The sequence below is a fragment of the Macaca thibetana genome, chromosome 1 (genome assembly GCF_024542745.1).
Source record: "Macaca thibetana thibetana isolate TM-01 chromosome 1, ASM2454274v1, whole genome shotgun sequence".
NCBI lineage: Eukaryota > Metazoa > Chordata > Mammalia > Primates > Cercopithecidae > Macaca > Macaca thibetana.
This window is the reverse complement of record NC_065578.1, coordinates 133,132,994-133,153,509: the sequence shown is the minus strand read 5'-3', so window position 1 is coordinate 133,153,509 and position 20,516 is coordinate 133,132,994. Positions and strand designations below refer to the sequence as shown.

Below are 20,516 nucleotides of genomic sequence, written 5' to 3'. Positions count from 1 at the left end.
TGGTCATACTGCCCAAAGTAATTTATAGATTCAATGCTATTCTCATTAGACTACTATTGACATTCTTCATAGAATTAGAAAAAACTACTTTAAAATTCAAATGGAATGAAAAAAGATCCTGAATAGCCAAGACAGTTCTAAGCAAAAAGAACAAAACTGGAGGCATCACACTACGCAACTTCAAACTATACTACAAGGCCAAGGTAACCAAAACAGCATGGTACTAGTACAAAAACAGACACATAGACCAATGGGACAGAATAAAGAACTCAAAAATGAGACCACACACCTGCAATTATCTGATTTTCAACAAACCTGACAAAAACAATGGGAAAAGGATTCCCTATTTAAAAATGGTGTGGGGAGAACTGGCTAGCCACATGCAGAAAATTGAAACTGGATCACTTCCTTGTACCTTAAACAAAAATTAATTCAAGGTGAATTAAAGACTTAAATGTAGGGCCGGGCGCGGTGGCTCAAGCCTGTAATCCCAGCACTTTGGGAGGCCGAGACGGGCGGATCACGAGGTCGGGAGATCGAGACCATCCTGGCTAACATGGTGAAACCCCGTCTCTACTAAAAAAAAATACAAAAAAAAAAACTAGCCGGGCGAGGTGGCGGGCGCCTGTAGTCCCAGCTACTGGGGAGGCTGAGGCAGGAGAATGGCGGGAACCCGGGGGGCGGAGCTTGCAGTGAGCTGAGATCCGGCCACTGCACTCCAGCCGGGCCGCAGAGCGAGACTCTGTCTCAAAAAAAAAAAAAAAAAAGACTTAAATGTAAAACCCCAAAGTATAAAAACCCTAGAAGAAAATCTGGGCAATACCATTCAGTACATAGGCATGGGCAAAGATTTCATGATGAAAATATCAAAAGCAATTGCAACAAAAGCAAAAATTGACAAATGGGATCTGACTGAACTAAAGAGCTTCTGCACAGCAAAAGAAACTATCATCAGAGTAACAGACAACCTACAGAATGGGAGAAAATTTTTCTAATCTATCCATCTGACAAAGGTCTAATATCCAGAGTCCACAAGGAACTTAAATGTTTAAGGAAAAAACAAGAAAAAAAAAAAAAAAAACCCACGACCCCATTAAAAACTGGGCAAAAACCATGAACAGACACTTCTCAAAAGAAGACATTCATGCAGCCAACAAACATGTGAAAAAAAGCTCATTTTCATTAGAAAAATGCAAATCAAAACCACAATGAGATACCATCTCCTGCCAGTCAGAATGGCAATTATTAATAAAGTCAAGAAACAACAGAAACTGGCAAGGCTGCAGGGAAAAAGAAATGCTTTTGCAGTGTTGGTGGGAGTGTAAATTAGTTCATCCATTGTGGAAGACAGTGTGGTGATTCCTCAGAAACCTAGAGGCAGAAATACCATTTGTTGCAGCAAACCCATTATTGGGTATATACCCCAAAGAATATAAATCATTCTATTATAAAGATACTTGCACATGTATGTTCATTACAGCACTATTCACATAGCTAAGACATGGAATCAACCCAAATGCCCATCAATGATAGATTGGATAAAGAAAATGTGGTACGTATACACCATGGAATACTATGCAGACATAAAAAGGAACAAGATCATGCCCTTTTCAGGGACATGGGTGGATTTGGAAGCCATTACCCTCAGCAAACTAATGCAGGAACAGAAAACCAAACACCACATGTTCTCACTTACAAGTGGGAGATGAATGATGAGAACACATGGACACATGGAAGGAAACAACACACAATGGGGCTTGTTGGAGAGGGGTTGGGGGAAAGAGAGGATCAGGAAGGTTAGCTAATGGATGTTGCTCTTAATACCTAGATGATGGAATGATCTGTGCAGCAAACCACCATGGCACACATTTGCGTATGTAACAAACCTTGACATCCTGCACATATACCCTGAACTTAAAATAAAAATTGAAGAAAAAAAGAAAATTATTGAGATATTTTATATATTTTTTTGGTGCTAAGATTTCAAGATCTGGTAAGAATTTCACACTTACAGCACATCTCAATTTGGACTCGCCACATTTCAGATGCCCAAGAACTGCATGGGTCTAGAGGCTACCATATTGAACGGGACAGCACTAGGTCTGTGCTTACTCAAACTTTGGCACAGGTTGGAATAATCCAGAGGTAATATTAGACACAGATTCCTGGACTTCATTCATTCACAAAGGTCAGGGGCAGGGCCTGAACATTTGCATTTCCAAAAAGCTCCCAGTTGATGCTGATACTGCCAGTTTACAGACCACGCTTGGGGTAGCTTGCAAACAAAGTATGCACATCTCCCAGTGAATTGTGGTAATTATAATGATGATAACAAATAGTTATAATATTTTACCTTTCAAAAGCACTTTGCATCAACTACTAGAAATTCAAATTAAAAATAAATTGAGTTATCACTGCACACCCATCAGAATGGCCAAAATGAAAAATAATAATACCAAATGCTAGTAAGGATGTAGAGAAACTGGATCATTCATACATTCCTGGTGAGAATGGAAAGTTGAAAATAGTTTGTCAGTGTATTTTAAAGCTGTAAATGGACTTATCATACAATTACATTTTTGAGCATTTATCCCAGATAAATAAAAACTTATTTCATGCAGAAATGTGTACATACATATTCACAGCAGCTTTATTTGTAATATCCCCAAACTGGAAAGAACTAAAATGTGCCTCAAGAGGTGAATGGTTAAACAACCTAGTGCACCCATACCATGGAATACTATCTGGCAATAAAAAGGTACAAACTGTTAAAACACACAAGAGTTTGGATGAATCTCAGTGACATTACTATGTGAAAAATACCCAACTTCAAAAAGATATATCCTTCAGGATTCCATCTACATAACGTGTGTGAAATAACATAGTTGTAGATATGAACAAATTAGTGTTTTTCAGGAATTGGGGAAGAGAAAGGTGGAGGTGTGGTTGTAAAGGGAGAGCATGAGGGAATCTTGTGATGGTTAATCTTGATTATGGTAGTGGTTACAAAAAACTACCCATGTGATTAAATTGTACTGAGCTACACACATACTCAAACATAAATGAATGCATGCATACGTGGTGACACCTAAATAAGCTCTATAGATTGTGCTAATGTCAATTTCCTGTTTTTGATATTGTGGTATAGTTATGCAAGGTGTTAACACAGGGTGAAGGGTACACAGAACCTCCCTGTACATTTATTTGTACCTTCTTTGCATCTATCATTAACTCAAAATAAAAAGTTTTTTTTAAAGCACTTTGCATACACTATCTCACTTGATCCTCATGATAACTCTGGGAAGTGAGTAGTATGATCATTGGCATTATATAAAAAAGAAAACCAAGGCCCAGGGGACCAACTACAGATGGAAGATTACATAGCTAGAAGTTGGCAAATCCAGGTCTGAAATAAGACTGCATCCTCTTAGAAGTATTGATGTATTAATATATAAGTGTTTATAGATATAAAAAGATTTAGGGGACCCAATTATCAGAAATGTAGATGTGTTTCAGATAGCAAATTTGCAAAGTAAAAATAAAACACAAGCCCTCCGTCTTCCCATGACTTACGATAGACTTGCAGGTTGTAGCGCTTGGTGGTGGTGTAGGGCTCAGCCTGTGTATTTATGTCTGCTTTGTAGTCTCCTGCGTCTTCCATCCTCAGATCGCTAATGACCAGATCGTACTTCGGACCTAAGGCATGTATCCGTTCATAATAATTTCTGTGGGTCACAGCAACTTTGGGTGCCATTTCTGAGTCTCCTGGTGTTACATAAGCAACAGATGTTTTAGAAGTCCAAGCAATGTTTGTAACTTGCTGGGGTTCTTGGATATTTACGGGGAAAGTGACTGACTCTCCCAGAATCCCATTCACTGTGATGATTTCTGAGTCTTTTCCAGCTGCTTCTGGCCCTGAGAACATAAAACGAAAACTGTAGCCATCTGACTGTTGCACTTTTTTCAATTCCTAATCTTTCTGGCCTTGGAGCTCCCTGAGGAGCTGCCACAAATGCAGTTCACCCAGTTTCTTGAGGATGTCTTTTTTTTCTTTTTCTTTTTTCTGTGCATTCTACTCTAGGTATATTTGATATGTCATGACAACTAAATTTTCTACAGCATTCTCATTCAAAAGCTAAGTTTCTCATTAGAGATCCATTTTGTTAAAAATATTTTTACTTAGACTTACAGACTCTGAAAGCTAGAAGGCATTTGAGAGGTGAAGGCCATAAGCCTCCATGTAGTCTAAGATATTAGGTGCATTTCTTTCCCAAGATCATATTGCCAAGTGGTAGAAGAGCTGGAACAAGAACCTGGAATATCTTGGCTGATGGAGTCTTGGGTCATTGCTTTTTATTTTCCTGTGATCTCTGCAAAAAGCAAGTAACCGTTTTGTCTCTCTTCTTGGAAGATACAGGAAGAGAGTGCTTTGGAGTTTCTGGAGAAAATATTCCCCAAGTTGGTGATTTTGGGGGATATTTTTCTGTTTACTTCCATATTCCTAGTCCCTAGAAGAGTGCCAGACACATAGAAGGGGCTTAATAAATATTTGTGGAATTAATTGATAGAATTTATTCATGTGTTTCCTAGACTCTCTTGGAACAACTTCTGAAGTAAGCAAGTTTTGTTTATTCATTCATACATTTGTGAATGAATGCGTGTATTTTTTCAGGATCAGTTTTGTTCCAGATACTATGGTGGGTATTTATTAATTTAATTCATAATATAAGTGTTTTTTGGACATCTACCCTTTTAAATAAGATACAAGGAGCTGGGGATACAATGGCGAGAAGAACAGACATAATTCTTGCTGTTTGGGACTTACAGTCAGAGGAAGATACCAATGTTGATCAGATAAGCATACAAACAAATGGAAAGGCACAAAATATGTAAGTATTATGGTGATTTGAGAGAGACCAACAAGGGGACTTGATCTGCTCTGGGAATTCAGGGAACATTTCCTAGTGAAAGCTGAAGGATGAATGCTTTTAAAATGTAACATAGGAAGATGAAAAGCTTATTTCCTCCTCCCTTTTCTCTCCTCTATCACTTTTGAAGATAAACTGTTTTAATATATAGTTTGTAAAATGAGAGACAACTAATTTTAAGACATTATTTTTCTGCTCTTCCTCCTCCTCTTCTTCATTATCCTGTAATTCTCAATGAGGGCTCTTCAGTGAGAAATACTGTTTGGGGCAAGCATGGATGATATCCAAAGTATTGAATAACCAATATGACATGGACCCTGACCAATCAGAAAGGGTGTTAGCCATAAACAAAACTAGTTGGGCGGTTCTGGTGTGTACTGGCTGCATGTAGGTTCTGATGACCACAACATCAGTTTTCCACATAAGTGTGTTCAGGCTGACCCTAAAGTTTATCCAAGGCTTGGTATATGGAAGAATAAGGATCATAAAGTATACACATCACTTTAAAGTGGTACAAAACAAAGGGATTTCTTAACCTGATGGTGCTGTCTCACTTTGGCTACCCTTGCTCTTTAGCTCAGCAACCACTGAAAGAGTCTTAGGGACAGCTGATGTAAACCTCTTTCCTTTCTGACCAACAGAGATTTTCCCGTAGAAGCAGTATCCAGGACAAGGCCTGAGGATTTAGTTGGGGGGTGGCTAAGTACAGAAGATATAACAGGGTGGGGAGTATGTGGGGTGAGAGTAGGAAGGGGGAATTGGGAACCCTTATCTGCAAACATTTATTAAGTGCTAATTATGTGTCAGATGCTGTGTTAGGGACACAGGGATAAACAGGACATTGTTGCAGCCCTGAGGAGCTCACAGCCCAGAAAATAAGACAGATATGGACACAAGTGAAAGATAACACAACACGATGAGTGCTAAATGGTAAAAGCAATAGAAATAAGCCATTGGGGTGGCAGGTCAGAAAGAGGCTAATGCTGCCTTTGGTGGTAAGAGTCATAGTTTGCTAAAATTCAAGAACACTAATTCTCCCAGATAAACTGTTTTTCTGTACTGACGAGTTCGAGGAGAGGGGTGTTTGTAGTGTCCCAGCCTGAATCCCTGGATGGTCCTGGAATGGGCATGTGATCTATGCAGTTGCACAAAACCCTGAGCTCAAAAGGACCCTGAACTGGACTTAATGCTGCGTTGCCACCTTTAAATTCTACATAATATTTAAACAAGGGGCCCTCCACTTTCATTTTGCACTGGGCCTCGCAAATCATCTAGCCAGTCCTGGTCTCAGATCTCCCATGTCTCAAGTCTTTTTTGAAGTCAGGCCCTAGTGCTTAATTGCCACACTACGCTATGGATTGAGATTAGGTGTGAGGAGATAGACAGAACATAGATTCCACAGACTCGTAATTTTGCTGGGTTCTCTCACCAAACGCCAGGAAGTATGTAGGTAGATTATTAAGGCTGAGACCTTCTTAATATTAGGGCCGTTGAGCAGCCACAGTGGTTGGTGTGTGGTGCAATTTTAAAAGTATGTCTCATCTCCTGTAGCAAGTCATTCAGGAAGTGATGGTGGGGCATCAAACAGCAATCAGGCAGTGGGGGTGGTGGATAGGCAAAGCTGGGGGAAGCTGTTATTTGTGCTGCTGGTGTTGTTGGCTTGAATACTTTGCTTGCTAGAAAAGGCAAAGGGGTTGCACATGTTTAAGATGAAGATTCTGCCACCTTCAAACACTCCAACTGTGCTTTGAGAGAGGCAACTGCAAAACCATTGCATGCAGTGGAAAGATAGGGAGGCAGAAGGCATAGGTGTAAGTACTTCTACTTATGAGCTGGACAACCTTAACGAGGTCACAAAACCTTTCTTTTTTATTTATTTATTTTTTTTGAGACAAAGTCTTACTCTTTCACTGTCACCCAGGCTGGAGTATAGTGGAATGATCTTGGCTCACTGCAACCTCCGCCTCCTGGGTTCAGGCAGTTCTCCTGCCTCAGCCACCTGAGTAGCTGGGATTATAGGTGCATGCCATCATGGCCAGCTACTTTTTGTAATTTTAGTAAAGACAGGGTTTCACCATGTTGGCCAGGCTGGTCTTGAACTCCTGACCTCAAATGGTCTGCCCACCTCAGCCTCCCAAAATGCTAGGATTACAGGTCACAAAACCTTTCTGAGCCTCCGTTTCTTCATCCATAGAATGAAAATAATAACTATGCGATTTGTCCTATTTGGTGAATAGCAAATGATGTAATATGAGTAGAAATGCTTTGCTGATCATCAAGGCAAAATAAATGTTAGTTATTTCTGGAGTTGATAATGATATCTTAACATTCATCATATGTTCTTTATCATCACTTTAACAATTGGTACCTGCCCTTTGGGCCTGCCCTAGGCCATCGTTATGATGGTCTTCGTGATGCCAGGGCCATACTGGAGCATATATCAACAGCCATTTTTAAGGGCTAATTCAAGTAAAGCCTGGGGGGACAGTTTTAGGTACCCTGGATAGACTTTATTCTGCTCTTAGAAGACTTTAAGATTTAAAAGAAAGAATGTCCATATCAATCAATCCCAATATTTATTTTTCTAGGTGCTAAGGGGACTCTAACATTATGTTATCACTGGAAATGACCTTACTAAAATCTAATTTCAGAGATAACTTATGGCACAAAAACATCTTGAGGACTTACCATGAAATGCACTATGCTAGTCTATGGCAAAGACAGATTCTCTGCCTTTTTGGGGGAATTTGATACCTGGTTAGGGAAATAAGATACACACACACACACACACACACACACACACACACACACACACACACACACACAATTCTGCTTTGCAATATGAGATAGTAAATAATAAATTCAAGTGAATGGTAGAAACAGTGGTTACGATAGGAATTCTAAGAAGGGAGGGATCGCTGAGCTGTAGTGGTTAGAAAAAACATCTCAAAGAAAGTAGAATTTGAGGAGGATTTTGAAGGGTGAATAGAATTCTACTTGATGGAAAGGGAAAGGAAGAGTGTCTCAAGTCCTTGGATCCTGAATAAAAGTTTAGAAACAGAAACTGTGATGTTAGTTGGATGAATATAAATTTGCATATCAGAGTGGACAGAGGTACAGCTGGAGATACAAATTAGGCTTAGATTTGAGACAGCCTTCAGTTTGAGGTCTCCACCAGAGGCAGAGGGGAACTATTAAGGTTTTTGAGGGTGAAGATTAAAATAATGTTTTAGTCATCGTAAGCTAGTAATAATGTGTGGGGAGGAAAACAGGAAAGAGAGGCTGCATCAGAGAGGCCATTTAGGGAATACTGTAGTCTTCTGGGCATGAACCAGGGGACGATAACGGGAATGGAAAGGAAGGGCTGGATTTGACGATAACACAGAGAAAGGCAAGAAATAAAGAGGCATCTGCTAGAATTCAATTGTTCATCAATATATTTTGAGTTTCTATTTTATGTCATTGAAAAACTCATAAAGTTTATGATGGAAATAAGTCAAAGGGGGAAGGACAAGTTTAATCTTAGAAATATTAAATTTCAGATGACGGTGGACCCTGTAAGTAAGCTGTTGGAAGGATGGAAGATAAGGAGAGAGAATGGACTTAAAGTATTATTTGGGGCATTGTGGCAGAATCTGCTAGCTGTTTTCCAATATATGTTCCCTCCTTCATTCTTAGTAATAGAATTGTTAAATTTTAGCAGGGCATAGAGCCACCCAGAGTAAAGACTATATTTTCCTGCTTTCTTCTAGCTAACATTGGTCGTATGACTAAGTTCGGCCCAACAGAATAAAAATGGAAGTGTTGTATATGACTTCTATGTCTTTAAGAAGAGTGGGGAACCTGGTGTGGTGGCTCACATCTGCAATACCAACACTTTGGGAGGCTGAGGCAGGTGGATCGCTTGAACCCAGGAGTGCAAGACCAGCCTGGGTAAGATGGCAAAACCCTGTCTCTACAAAAAAGTACAAAAATTACCTGGGCATGATGGTGCACATCTGTAGTCCCAGCTGCCCAGGAGGCTGAGGTGAGAGGATCACCTGAGCCCGAGGGGATCAAGGTTGCAGTGAGCCAAGACCACACCACTGCACTCCAGCCTGGGTGACAGAGTGAGACCCTGACTCAGAAAAAAACCAATAAATAAATACATACATGAGGGAAATTTGCTCTTTTCATCTCTTCCTTGCTTTTGCAGGCCAGAAGTCCATGACAGCTGGATCTTAGACAAACATTCTGTGTCATGAGGAGGAAGCCAAATTCTGAGGATGGCGGAGCAGGAAGATAGAAGTCAGAACCCCAACGACCTTATGAACTATTCTACCGACTGTGAACTGCCAACTCCGGACTTTTTTACATGAGCAAGAAATAAACTTCTTTCTTGTTTAAGGCATTCTTATTTTAGTGTCTCTGGTACTTACCGTAACACTGAAATCCAACAGGTTTAGAAATCACCCACAGAAATGGAGTGGGTGAAGGAGAGGAGGGTCATTCAGGAAGAGTAAGCCTGAAGTCCACGACTGAGCCTTGTAAGAGTGCTCACATTTATAGAAGAGGCACCATCAAAAGAAACACAATAGACCAAGCGGTACGAGTGCAAGAGAGGCACCAATAATGAACGATATCACAGAGAGGAGAAGGAGTCTCAAGGAGGAGATTGCCACTGATGTCTAATGATTCAGTGTTCAATGGGATAAAGACTGAAAATGGCCCTGGGTTTGCCTGTTATGAGGTTATTGATGGCCTTTGAGAATATAGTGCAAGTAAGACAACTCGATGGAAGGCCAGAGTCTAGGGGACTGACAGAGTAGGTAGTAAAGTGTGGAGGAAAAACATGACAGTGAAAGAAGGGTGATGAGATAGGACAGTAGCTAGAGGGTCAGGTAAAACTAATTTATTTTCGTTTTAAAATAGAAGAGACGGGGGGTTGTGGGGGAGGTGCTAGGGAGGGTGAACAGAGAGAGATATCCCCAGTGGGCCTGCTCTAGGTTAGATGCTTCTGCCCATGGCCTCTCTGGATAATTATCCTCATCTTTGAATCTAGGAATATTTGAACCTAGCTGTGTCATCTTGAGAAAATTATTGAAATTCACTCTTCCTCAGGTGCCTCAGATGATTTTCTCAAGATAACACAGCTAGGTTCAAATATTCCTAGATTCAAAATCTGCACCTTTAGTCTGTATACCTCCTAGCTGGTCTCTCTTGGATAATTATTAAATGCAATTACGAATGCCTGGCACATATAAATGGTAGTTGCTATTATTTTGGTGAATGTAAAAATTGGGAGGAAATGTTACTATAAGGAACACCACAGGGAGTCAAGAAGAGATTGACGAAGGGGATCAAGTGTTTGCTAAGTACCCTTGGGAGCCCAGTGAAGAAGCAGTAACCCACATTTACAACCTTTTCCAGTGTAATTTTGTGACCTTCCTATGCCAGAACACAAATGGGAAAGGTAGGAGAAAGGCCATACCTCCAGAGGAGAAGCAAAGGCAAGAAAAGGCTGAAACCCTGGGGTGAAGGCTTAGATGGAAAAACCTGTTCACTGTGACTCTTAGGTAGCTATGGCAGAGAGGGAGCCCAGGACCCAGGGGACAGGATGACCAGTGTTGAAAGAGAGCACTGAGGACTGGTTGCTCACTGGAGGTTGACTTCCCCTCCTGGATTGGGCTGGGGCACCCTTCCCAATGCAATACACCTTTCTGTGTCTAAGATGATAACCCTGTTTGCCTGGATGATCCTAGTTGTATGGATGGATTTTACAAATGTACATTTCATGGTTAGGTAGCTCAAAGCCACTGACTAGAAGAAGACAACAGGGATCGTGAGAAAAAGAAGAATATTTGAAAAAACAACAACAACAACAACAAAAAAGGAAGAATCAGAAACCCATATGAAGTATAAAGATGGATGGGGTATGAGGCCTTTAACTGGTAAGAGGAAAATTCTTCAAGGCTGGGCAAGCAAAACCTACTGAAGTGTTGGGTGGAATCCAAAGTCAAATACGGATGACAATGGAGAGGTCATTCAGACCTAAAACCCCATAGTTCTCCTTAGATTCTATTAAAAATGAACACAGTGTACCTTTGGAGTTTGGGGAGCTCTCTATTCTTCTTTCATAACCTTTACCATCACTACTAGGCTCTGCCTGATCAGCCCCTACTTCTCTCCTACTCCAACCACATCAGCTCCCTCTGTTCTGTAAACAGGCCAAGGGCACTTTGCCTTAGAGCTTTTGCACCATTGTTCTCCTCTTTTCCTACCACACTCTTTTCAGCAGCCCCCTACTTTGTTCAGGTCTCTGTCCCAACATCACCTCATTAGAAAGAGCTTTCCTGGTCACTGTGCCTAAAATAGCAATCCCCACCCCATCATTTTCTCTTGCCTTGCCTTGCTATCCTCTTCATTGTAGTTATCACCACTAAAGCATTGCCTGTACATATTTATTGATCGTCTCCCAACCTATCCCCTCAATACACTGCTACTATAATGCAATTATCAAGAATGCAAATGTTTGTTTCAATCACTACTGTTCCTCCAATAACTAGTGGATGATTATTAAATGTTTGTTGAAAAAATGAATACCAGCCTGGGTAACACAATGAGATCCCATCTCTATGAAAAATAAAATTTAAAAAAATAGTCAGATGTGGTAATGCATACCTGTAGTCTCAGCTACTTGGGAGGCTGAGACAGGAGGATCACTTGAGTCTGGGAAGTCAAAGCTGCCATGAACCATGATTGTGCTACTGCCCTCCAGCCTGGGTGACAGGGCAAGATTCTGTCTTAAAAATTTTTTTCTTTTTTTGCAACTGACTCAATTATCCTTTTCCAACAATAGAAAAACAAGGCAAAAAATCTCAGCAAGAGAAAGAGTGAGGGCAAGAGAGGACTCTTTACTGATCTCTGGGTCTTGATGTGAAAGGTCAAGTATTTAAACTGATTATTAACAAGCAGCAGATGGCTAACTGCAACTTCCTTCTATATTCTATATTGTTTGTGAAGAAAATTTTTTAGATCCACAGAATGGGGACCCACAACATAGTTAGTAAAAGTGTCCTGAACCAGGGATTAGGAAACACATTTGAGTCAAGGGTCTGTTGTGGACTAGCTAAATGACCATGAATGTCACTTACTTGCTAAGTCCGAGGGTTCTAGTTGGTAAAAGAAGTAAAACAGAGCTGTCCTGCCACTTTGAGGAATTATGAGGATTAAATGACACGAGAGTGCTCTCAAGTGTGTGTACTAATGGAGAAGAGTCTAGTGGTTCCAAGGGGAGCCTTGCCTTGTGGAGTCAACTGTGTGGCACAATGAGTTAGTCACTGAGACCTAGGCTGCCTGGGCTAAAATCCTGGCTCTCTCAGGGACTGTCCATGAACCCTAGGGAAAGTCAGTAACCTCTCTGTGCCTCAGTTTCCCTAACTTTAAAATGAAGGTAATATTAGCACATTAGTGAAGGTAATAGTAGCACAATATTTGACCTCATAAAAATATTATGAGGGTTAAATGAGTTGATATTTGTAGACCTCTTAGAATAGTGCCTGGCGTATGCTTGGCACTAGAGGTGTTTGCTATGTAAAACAAATAAATATCTTCAAAGAGACTAAAATAACACCTCAGACAACTATGAAGGGAAATATTAGAGTTAGGGTATTGGGGAGATGTTAAAGTCAGCAAGTAGCTATTAATAAGAATGGAAATGGGGAAGACTGTACTGTTGCTTAACAGACACTTCTACCCCCTTACTTTCTTAGGATCCTCCAGATAAACATTTCTTGTCCTTTTTTTTGTGGCACTAGCTAAACTTCCCTCTCTTCTCCACCCACTGCTTCCTAGAGTCAAAAAGTGGGGGTGGAACATTGCTGAGTATTGTAGGTCTGGGAGAGTGACCAGAGGTAGCTTTAGCATGTGGTACCCGGAAGACAGTCCATTATAACTGTTCACATTGAGTGAAGGGATGTAGAGGGAAAGAGGAAGCACAGGGCTGGGCAGCCAGAAATTTTGTGTCATTCTCCAAAGCAATGGAAAGTCCTTGATCATGAGGTTTTAAGAAAAAGGAACCTACTACCCCCATGCAATAGTACGTGGTTTTCCCCTAGGAGTTTTACTTTATATCACCTTTATTGGGATTTAGGTTTACTTGAATTGGTTCCTTCAAAACACACACACACACACATACACAGATACACAGACACACACACACAGACACACACACACACACAATCTCAAAACAGACATGAGATCAGGGCTCATCCACTGTTCTAACATTGCTGCCCTCTATTAGTGGGTACTTGAACATTGAGTATAACAAAGGAAACACGAGTACCTAGTCAGCTTCACCTATATCAGCCCCCAAATGATTGCTCATACCTCCTTCCAAGTTTCACATAGATGAGCCCAGTGATCTCCAAACTTACAGGTCCATCCCTCTCCTAAGGTCCAACACAAGAAAGGTTTGATTTAGGAATACTTCAGTAGCCTGAATGGCTTGGCACTGACCATCAGGCTCCTGTTGTGAAGGTGCTCCGGCTGCCTTGTTGGACTCCATATTGATCTCCAGGACTGCTTCAGCAGTTGGAGTTGACAAGGTAGGCCTCCACTACCTTCCACTGAAGGCCTGAGTTATTACAGGGGGAACAGCTTCCCACCCTCTGTTTGGAAGCTGGGTATTTGATAACCAGTTTTACCCATATATAATATATTTCCATTTCTATAACTGGATTTCTGCTTTTGAGCCCTTTCTGAATGTCTATGGTAGTTGTCTGCTTACATCTCATTCTAATACAGAGGTCTTGTCCTTATCTTGAAGACCCCACGATGCAAGGACTTCAGATCAGTGGCAGGTTGCTTTGTCAGCATACTTCCACAGGTATGCTTCCTGTCTCTGAGACCCAGGATGATGGTTGGGGTGCAGTTACCCACAGTGGGTCCACTCATTTCTTGGAATTTTAAGTCTCAACTGCTGAAATGTCCATGACCATGTTCAACATCCAACAGGAAATCAACATCATGTTGATATTGGACTTTCATTTGTTTAAAGAAACTAATTCAAATCACATTTGAATAATATTAAAGTGAATGGTATTTGAAACATGTCTGGAGATGGTTATTTGCTTGGGTATTCTGCCTCACTGCCCTGCCTAAACTTCTGTTATTGGCAAGGACCTGCCAGCAGCTCCTTCCTCCTCTATGGGTGAGTATAGAGAAAGGCACAGCTTCTATCCAAATAATCCTGTCTTGACAGAACTAAATAAATCATCACTCTTTGCTGCCATATTCCCAAATATTAATAGTGGGGAGAGTAATTTACTCCACTTCAGCATCAAAGTGGGTGGAGGCAGCATGACTCAGAGGTTAAGTCTAACGACTCTGAAGTTTAAATTCTACTTCTTTCACTCTTTGGTTAAATGACCTTTGACTCTCTGTGTATCAATGCTTTCATCTGTATATGCACACATAAACAGTACCTATCTCATAGTGTGTTGTAAGGATTAAACAAAATAATAACTGTAGACTACTTAGAGTAATGCCAAATATGCAGTGATTGCTCCATAAATGGTTATTTATTACTATTACTGATGGGAGACAAGACAGGGAGTTGAAGAAATAGAAATAGGAATGGGGTAGAGAAAAGGAAGACTTAAGAGTGTGAGACAGAATATGTAGAGTGGATGGGCAAGGATTAAAACTGGTGGACTCCTCCATCTCCTACCCTCAGAGTGGGAGTGTCTCCTAGGGTATGTGGAGAGACAGTCAGAGTCATGGTGTTTCCAAAGTCATGATCAGAAAGTTGACATCAGAGCATAAGACTGTGAATTTTGACCAGAGAAAACTTTTCCAACATGGAACAGTCATAAGTTTGCACACTCAGACTTTCCTTATGTCGGTGATTTCTGAGGGGAAATGGGGATTTCTCCCTGCATCTCTCCACTGCTTCTCAGCCTCTTCAACTGCTCTGAATTCCAGGGAAATGCATAAAGTGTAGACTCCTAAGGCCAATACTGAATGTAAGGGACTACCTCTACCAGTAACAGCAGCAGGAGGAATTCAAGGTATATTTTTATGCTCCGAAAAGTTTTCAGAATAATCCTTAAGAGGCAAACAGATAATTCAGTAAAGGTGGACAGTATGTAAAAAGTACTCAATGGCTTTACTTTTATAAAACAAGCTCCCATTCCCCTTTCATGGATCCTTGATGAAATGAGTATCTCACTCCTAGTTTCCTTTTCCAGAACCCCGATAAACCAACACCTAAGCTCAAACTCCCACCACCTTTTCTCCTGTTTATGTTCCTTGGACAATTCCCTGACAGAGGAGTCCTGCCCAGGATCTCTGTGTGGTAAAGCCATGGCTCTTCCTAATAATGCATGAAAAGCGAGTGTGAAAAACAACAGCATTAGCTAATATCTGTTAAGCATTTAATATATTTAGGTACTATGCCAAGTGTTATACATGCATTATCATCATTTTGATTCTCAAAACAATTCTACTGTATTAATACCCTCCCCATTTTGAAGCTGAAACAAGAGTCAGAGGAGGAATATAACTTCCTCTAGGTCACAAAACTCATAAGCAATTCACTACTAGCTGATTTGACAACTTTATTTCAGTTTCAGTAGATGAAAGCAGTGTATCCTAGAGCTACCTTTTATTTTAGCAGGTGTTAACCTTTTGAAGAGCATCAAGAATTTGAAAGCAATGAGTGAAGAGGTCAGGTGAAGCAGAAAGAAGGTCCAATAGGATTGGGATTAACCTTGGGATTAGAAAAACCAACGTATATTTCCAGCTCTACCAATTTAGGTAGTGAAATTCCAGGTGAATTTTTTAACTCCTAAATCTTAGTTTATTATTTTTCTTGCATAATGGGATTAATAACATCTATCTTTCCCATCTCAATTGTTTTCATATGGATAACATGAAAATGTAGACATAAACATCATAGAATGTTTTGCAAATTAAGTGGTATCAAATGCTACCTTGTCTAATCTCTCTCTGGAAGATTAAGGACATCCCTAGTACCAACTTTTCCTCACCTACTTGCATTTCAGAGGCTCCAAAAATTTGGTCTGACTAGTGATTACAATCTCCATGAAGTTCAAATTAAAGGAGCCATAGCTTGAAATGGCCAAGGGAACCAGAGAGATCACGGTGCGTTGATTTTACCTTTTTCAGAAAATCCTAATGTACTAGGTCCCCAGGGTTCTAACTCACGCCAGAATTTTGCTAGTGCATTTTCAGGAATGGCAAGAGATACTAGAAGTAGATTTAGAAGTTCCAAACATAGTAAATTTCTGTTAGACAGAGCAGTTGTTTGTATTTAATGAGATAATATGTACAATGACACAGCACTCCCACAACTGTGTTGTTATAATTTCCTTTGTACCAATAACAATCAATATTCATGTTGTTCTTTTAGTTTACTCTTATGCCATAAATGAGAAAAATAGGGTTTTAAATTCAAGTTCTCCAATTCTTTTTTGAGACTATTTGTAAAAAATGGGATAATAATCTCTTCCTCATTTATTTTAGACTTTCTTGAGGATAAAAGCAGAGTAATAGCTCTAACTGTGTTTTGAAAATAAAGGGAGTTTATAGAGATGAAGCTCAACAATGATAATGATGAGTCATCCATCACTCTAACCTGATAGAACAATCAACTATAATTAGGAAAGACATTTTCTCCCTCAAACACCATCACAGTTGAGTGCTAAGAAGAGACTACTTGTAAGTCATTTGAGCTTTTAGATGATCTTTCTTTTGCCAGGCTTTGTGGGTGGGTTTACCAAGTGCTGATTCCTCTGAGAAGGTTTTGCCTCAGACCTTTGAAAACTGAGATCTCCAAAACTAGATAAAACTCAGAAATATAAACTTGAAAGCTGAAAAACACTCAGGTTTGAATTTTAAGTCTCTCCCCAGCCAGTTGGATCCTGTTGAGTACAGTGGATACTGAGACCCAGGATGTTCTGTTAAATACAGATCAAAAAGACAGTTCAATATCTTCCTTAAGGGCAATTTTTAAAACTTTATGGAAAACCAGGAGGGGATCAGCAAGGGTCAGAACTCACAGGTTTGCAGGCAAAGGAGCAAGATCCATAGGTGGTGCTGAGCCATCTCTCTCAGGGTCTAACCTTCTGCGGAAAAGCACGGCACTGTTCTAGCAGAGTCAGTTTCACTTTTCTCCCTCCTTTTTACAATGACGTTTAAGAAAGGAAGTACAAGTTAACTGATTTAGTTAACATTGGTCTTTGTATTACTGTGCTAGTTTTTTCCAATTTAAAGTGCCTAGCATTAATTATTTATTAAACAAATATTTATTGTGTGCCTACTATGTGCCAGGCACTCTTCTGGGTGTTGGCAATATACAGAGCAACAAAGCAATCGATCACCCTCCTTTCATGGAGTTTATACTCTTTTTTGGAGTAATCAACAACTAAACAAGCAATTCCAACATAACGTAATAAGTGTTGCAACAGGAAAAATACAGGGAACTATGAGAGGAATAGGGGCATCTAACTCAGGCTAAGAAAAGTTGGAGTAGGCTTCCTGAAGAAACTGACAACCAACCTGAGACAGGCTCGAAGAATGAATTACTATTATTAGGTGAATGGTGGTGGGGGATATGGAAGAGGAAAAATGATTTGACGTATGATAGGAGATTAAAAAATTGTAGCAATTAAAATTATATAATTATAGTTATGTAAAATGATCACAAATATATGATTATGTATATAATCAACATGTCATATTATTTAATATAATCAATATTAAGTATTATATTAATAAAAATAATTATATTTATATATGGTACCATAATATGTAATTATATAATACATTAATACATAATATAGTATAACTATATATATAATTACGTATAATTCCATGATATCATCATGAAACATTATGATTATGATCACACCTTATTAGGGTCACAAAAAGTGTTTGATAAAAATTAAAGTTGAAAGAGATTTTTAGACTATTGAATCTATTTTGCAGATGGAGAAAGTGGCTCAGAAGGAGAGGAAGTGACTTTTCCCTATATCACACAGTGAATTAGTGAACTGAGGTAGAAGCCAGCAAGTGTCACTTGGCAAAGACTGTGGCTCCTGGGCATGAGAGACAGCAGGTGCAGAGGCATGCTTAGGTGGAGTTGAGCTAGATATAACAGGACTGTTTCTTGTAGAGGGTCTTCATCCTGGTTAACAAGAATACGAGTGATTGTGTAATGTGTGTATGGGAGACGTTGTCTGGGAATGGTGATAGAAATGAATATTTGTGCCCAGAAGCTAAGCAGTTTGACCCAGCTGTTTTGGGGAGTAATGGGAAGGCTGGGGACACTACCCCTGAGACCTGGAGGATGTGTACAGCATTTTTTTTTGACTGAGATGAGTCCTTGTGCCAGCTAGCTCATTCCTAGGTAACCTGGGCCTATAGAGTCACTCATTCAATAATCCTGGTGATCATTTCCCATATATACTTACATAATACTGCATATAGTTGACCCTTAAACAATGCAAGGGATTGGAGTGATGTCCCCTCAAACAGTCGAAAGTCTATGCATAACTTTTGACATCCCTAAACTCAACTACTAATAGCCTACTGTTGACTGGAAGCCTTGCCAACAACACAGTTGATTAACACATATTCTATGTGTCATATGTATTATTTACCATATTCTTGCAGGAAAGTAAGCTAGAGAAAATAAAATGGTGTTAAGAAAATCATAATGAAGACAAAATGTGTTTACTGTTCATTCAGTGGAATTAGATGATCATAAAGGTCTTTTTTTTAATTATTATACTTTGAGTTCTAGGGTACATGTGCATAACGTGCAGGTTTGTTACATATGTATACTTGTGCCATGTTGGTGTGCTGCAGCCATCAACTCGTCAGCACCCATCAACTCGTCATTTACATCAGGTATAACTCCCAATGCAATCCCTCCCCCTCCCCCCCTCCCCATGATAGGCCCCGGTGTGTGATGTTCCCCTTCCCGAGTCCAAGTGATCTCATTGTTCAGTTCCTACCTATGAGTGAGAACATGCGGTGTTTGGTTTTCTGTTCTTGTGATAGTTTGCTAAGAATGATGGTTTCCAGCTGCATCCATGTCCCTACAAAGGACACAAACTCATCCTTTTTGATGGCTGCATAGTATTCCATGGTGTATATGTGCCACATTTTCTTGATCCAGTCTGTCACTGATGGACATTTGGGTTGATTCCAAGTCTTTGCTATTGTGAATAGTGCTGCAATAAACATACGTGTGCATGTGTCTTTATAGCAGCAGGATTTATAATCCTTTGGGTATATACCCAGTAATGGGATGGCTGGGTCATATGGTACATCTAGTTCTAGATCCTTGAGGAATCGCCATACTGTTTTCCATAATGGTTGAACTAGTTTACAATCCCACCAACAGTGTAAAAGTGTTCCTATTTCTCCACATCCTCTCCAGCACCTGTTGTTTCCTGACTTTTTAATGATTGCCATTCTAACTGGTGTGAGATGGTATCTCATTGTGGTTTTGATGTGCATTTCTCTGATGGCCAGTGATGCTGAGCATTTTTTCATGTGTCTGTTGGCTGTATGAATGTCTTCTTTTGAGAAATGTCTGTTCATATCCTTTGCCCACTTTTTGATGGGGTTGTTTGTTTTTTTCTTGTAAATTTGTTTGAGTTCTTTGTAGGTTCTGGATATTAGCCCTCTGTCAGATGAGTAGATTGCAAAAATTTCTCCCATTCTGTAGGTTGCCTGTTCACTCTGATGGTAACTTCTTTTGCTGTGCAGAAGCTCTTTAGTTTAATGAGATCCCATTTGTCAATTTTGGCTTTTGCTGCCATTGCTTTTGGTGTTTTAGACATGAAGTCTTTGCCCATGCTTATGTCCTGAATGGTACTACCTAGGTTTTCCTCTAGGATTTTTATGGCATTAGGTCTAACATTTAAGTCTCTAATCCATCTCGAATTAATTTTCGTATAAGGAGTAAGGAAAGGATCCAGTTTCAGCTTTCTACTTATGGCTAGCCAATTTTCCCAGCATCATTTATTAAATAGGGAATCCTTTCCCCATTTCTTGTTTCTCTCAGGTTTGTCAAAGATCAGATGGCTGTAGATGTGTGGTATTATTTCTGAGGACTCTGTTCTGTTCCATTGGTCTATATCTCTGTTTTGGTACCAGTACCATGCTGTTTTGGTTACTGTAGCCTTGTAGTATAGTTTGAAGTCAGGTAGCATGATGCCTCCAGCTTTGTTCTTTTGACTTAGGATTGTCTTGGAGATGCGGGCTCTTTTTTGGTTCCATATGAACTTTAAAGCAGTTTTTTCCAATTCTGTGAAGAAACTCATTGGTAGCTTGATGGGGGATGGCATTGAATCTATAAATTACCTTGGGCAGTATGGACATTTTCATGATATTGATTCTTCCTATCCATGAGCATGGTATGTTCTTCCATTTTTTGTGTCCCTCTTTGATTTCACTCAGCAGTGGTTTGTAGTTCTCCTTGAAGAGGTCCTTTACATCCCTTGTAAGTTGGATTCCTAGGTATTTTATTCTCTTTGAAGCAATTGTGAATGGAAGTTCATTCATGATTTGGCC

At 39.9% G+C, this 20,516-nt stretch overlaps 1 protein-coding gene across 3 annotated transcripts in view; it reads right to left on the bottom strand.

Moving 5' to 3' along the window:
- The window catches only part of CD84 (CD84 molecule), a 44,293-nt gene extending 27,184 nt beyond the window's left edge, over positions 1 to 17,109 (bottom strand). The window contains exons 1-2 of one of the 3 annotated variants that reach the window (XR_007719425.1): positions 16,991 to 17,098; positions 3,574 to 3,915 (exon numbers count right to left, since the gene is read on the bottom strand). Coding sequence is in view for 2 of the 3 variants with exons in the window: in XM_050758935.1 (XP_050614892.1) it covers positions 3,574 to 3,915; positions 16,991 to 17,036 (388 nt within the window). In the remaining variant the exon portion in view is untranslated. Of the gene's footprint in view, positions 1 to 3,573; positions 3,916 to 16,990 lie in introns of all 3 variants that reach the window. The other 2 variants (XM_050758935.1, XM_050758944.1) reach the window with 2 other exon arrangements.
- Between the last annotated feature and the right edge of the window lie 3,407 nt (positions 17,110 to 20,516).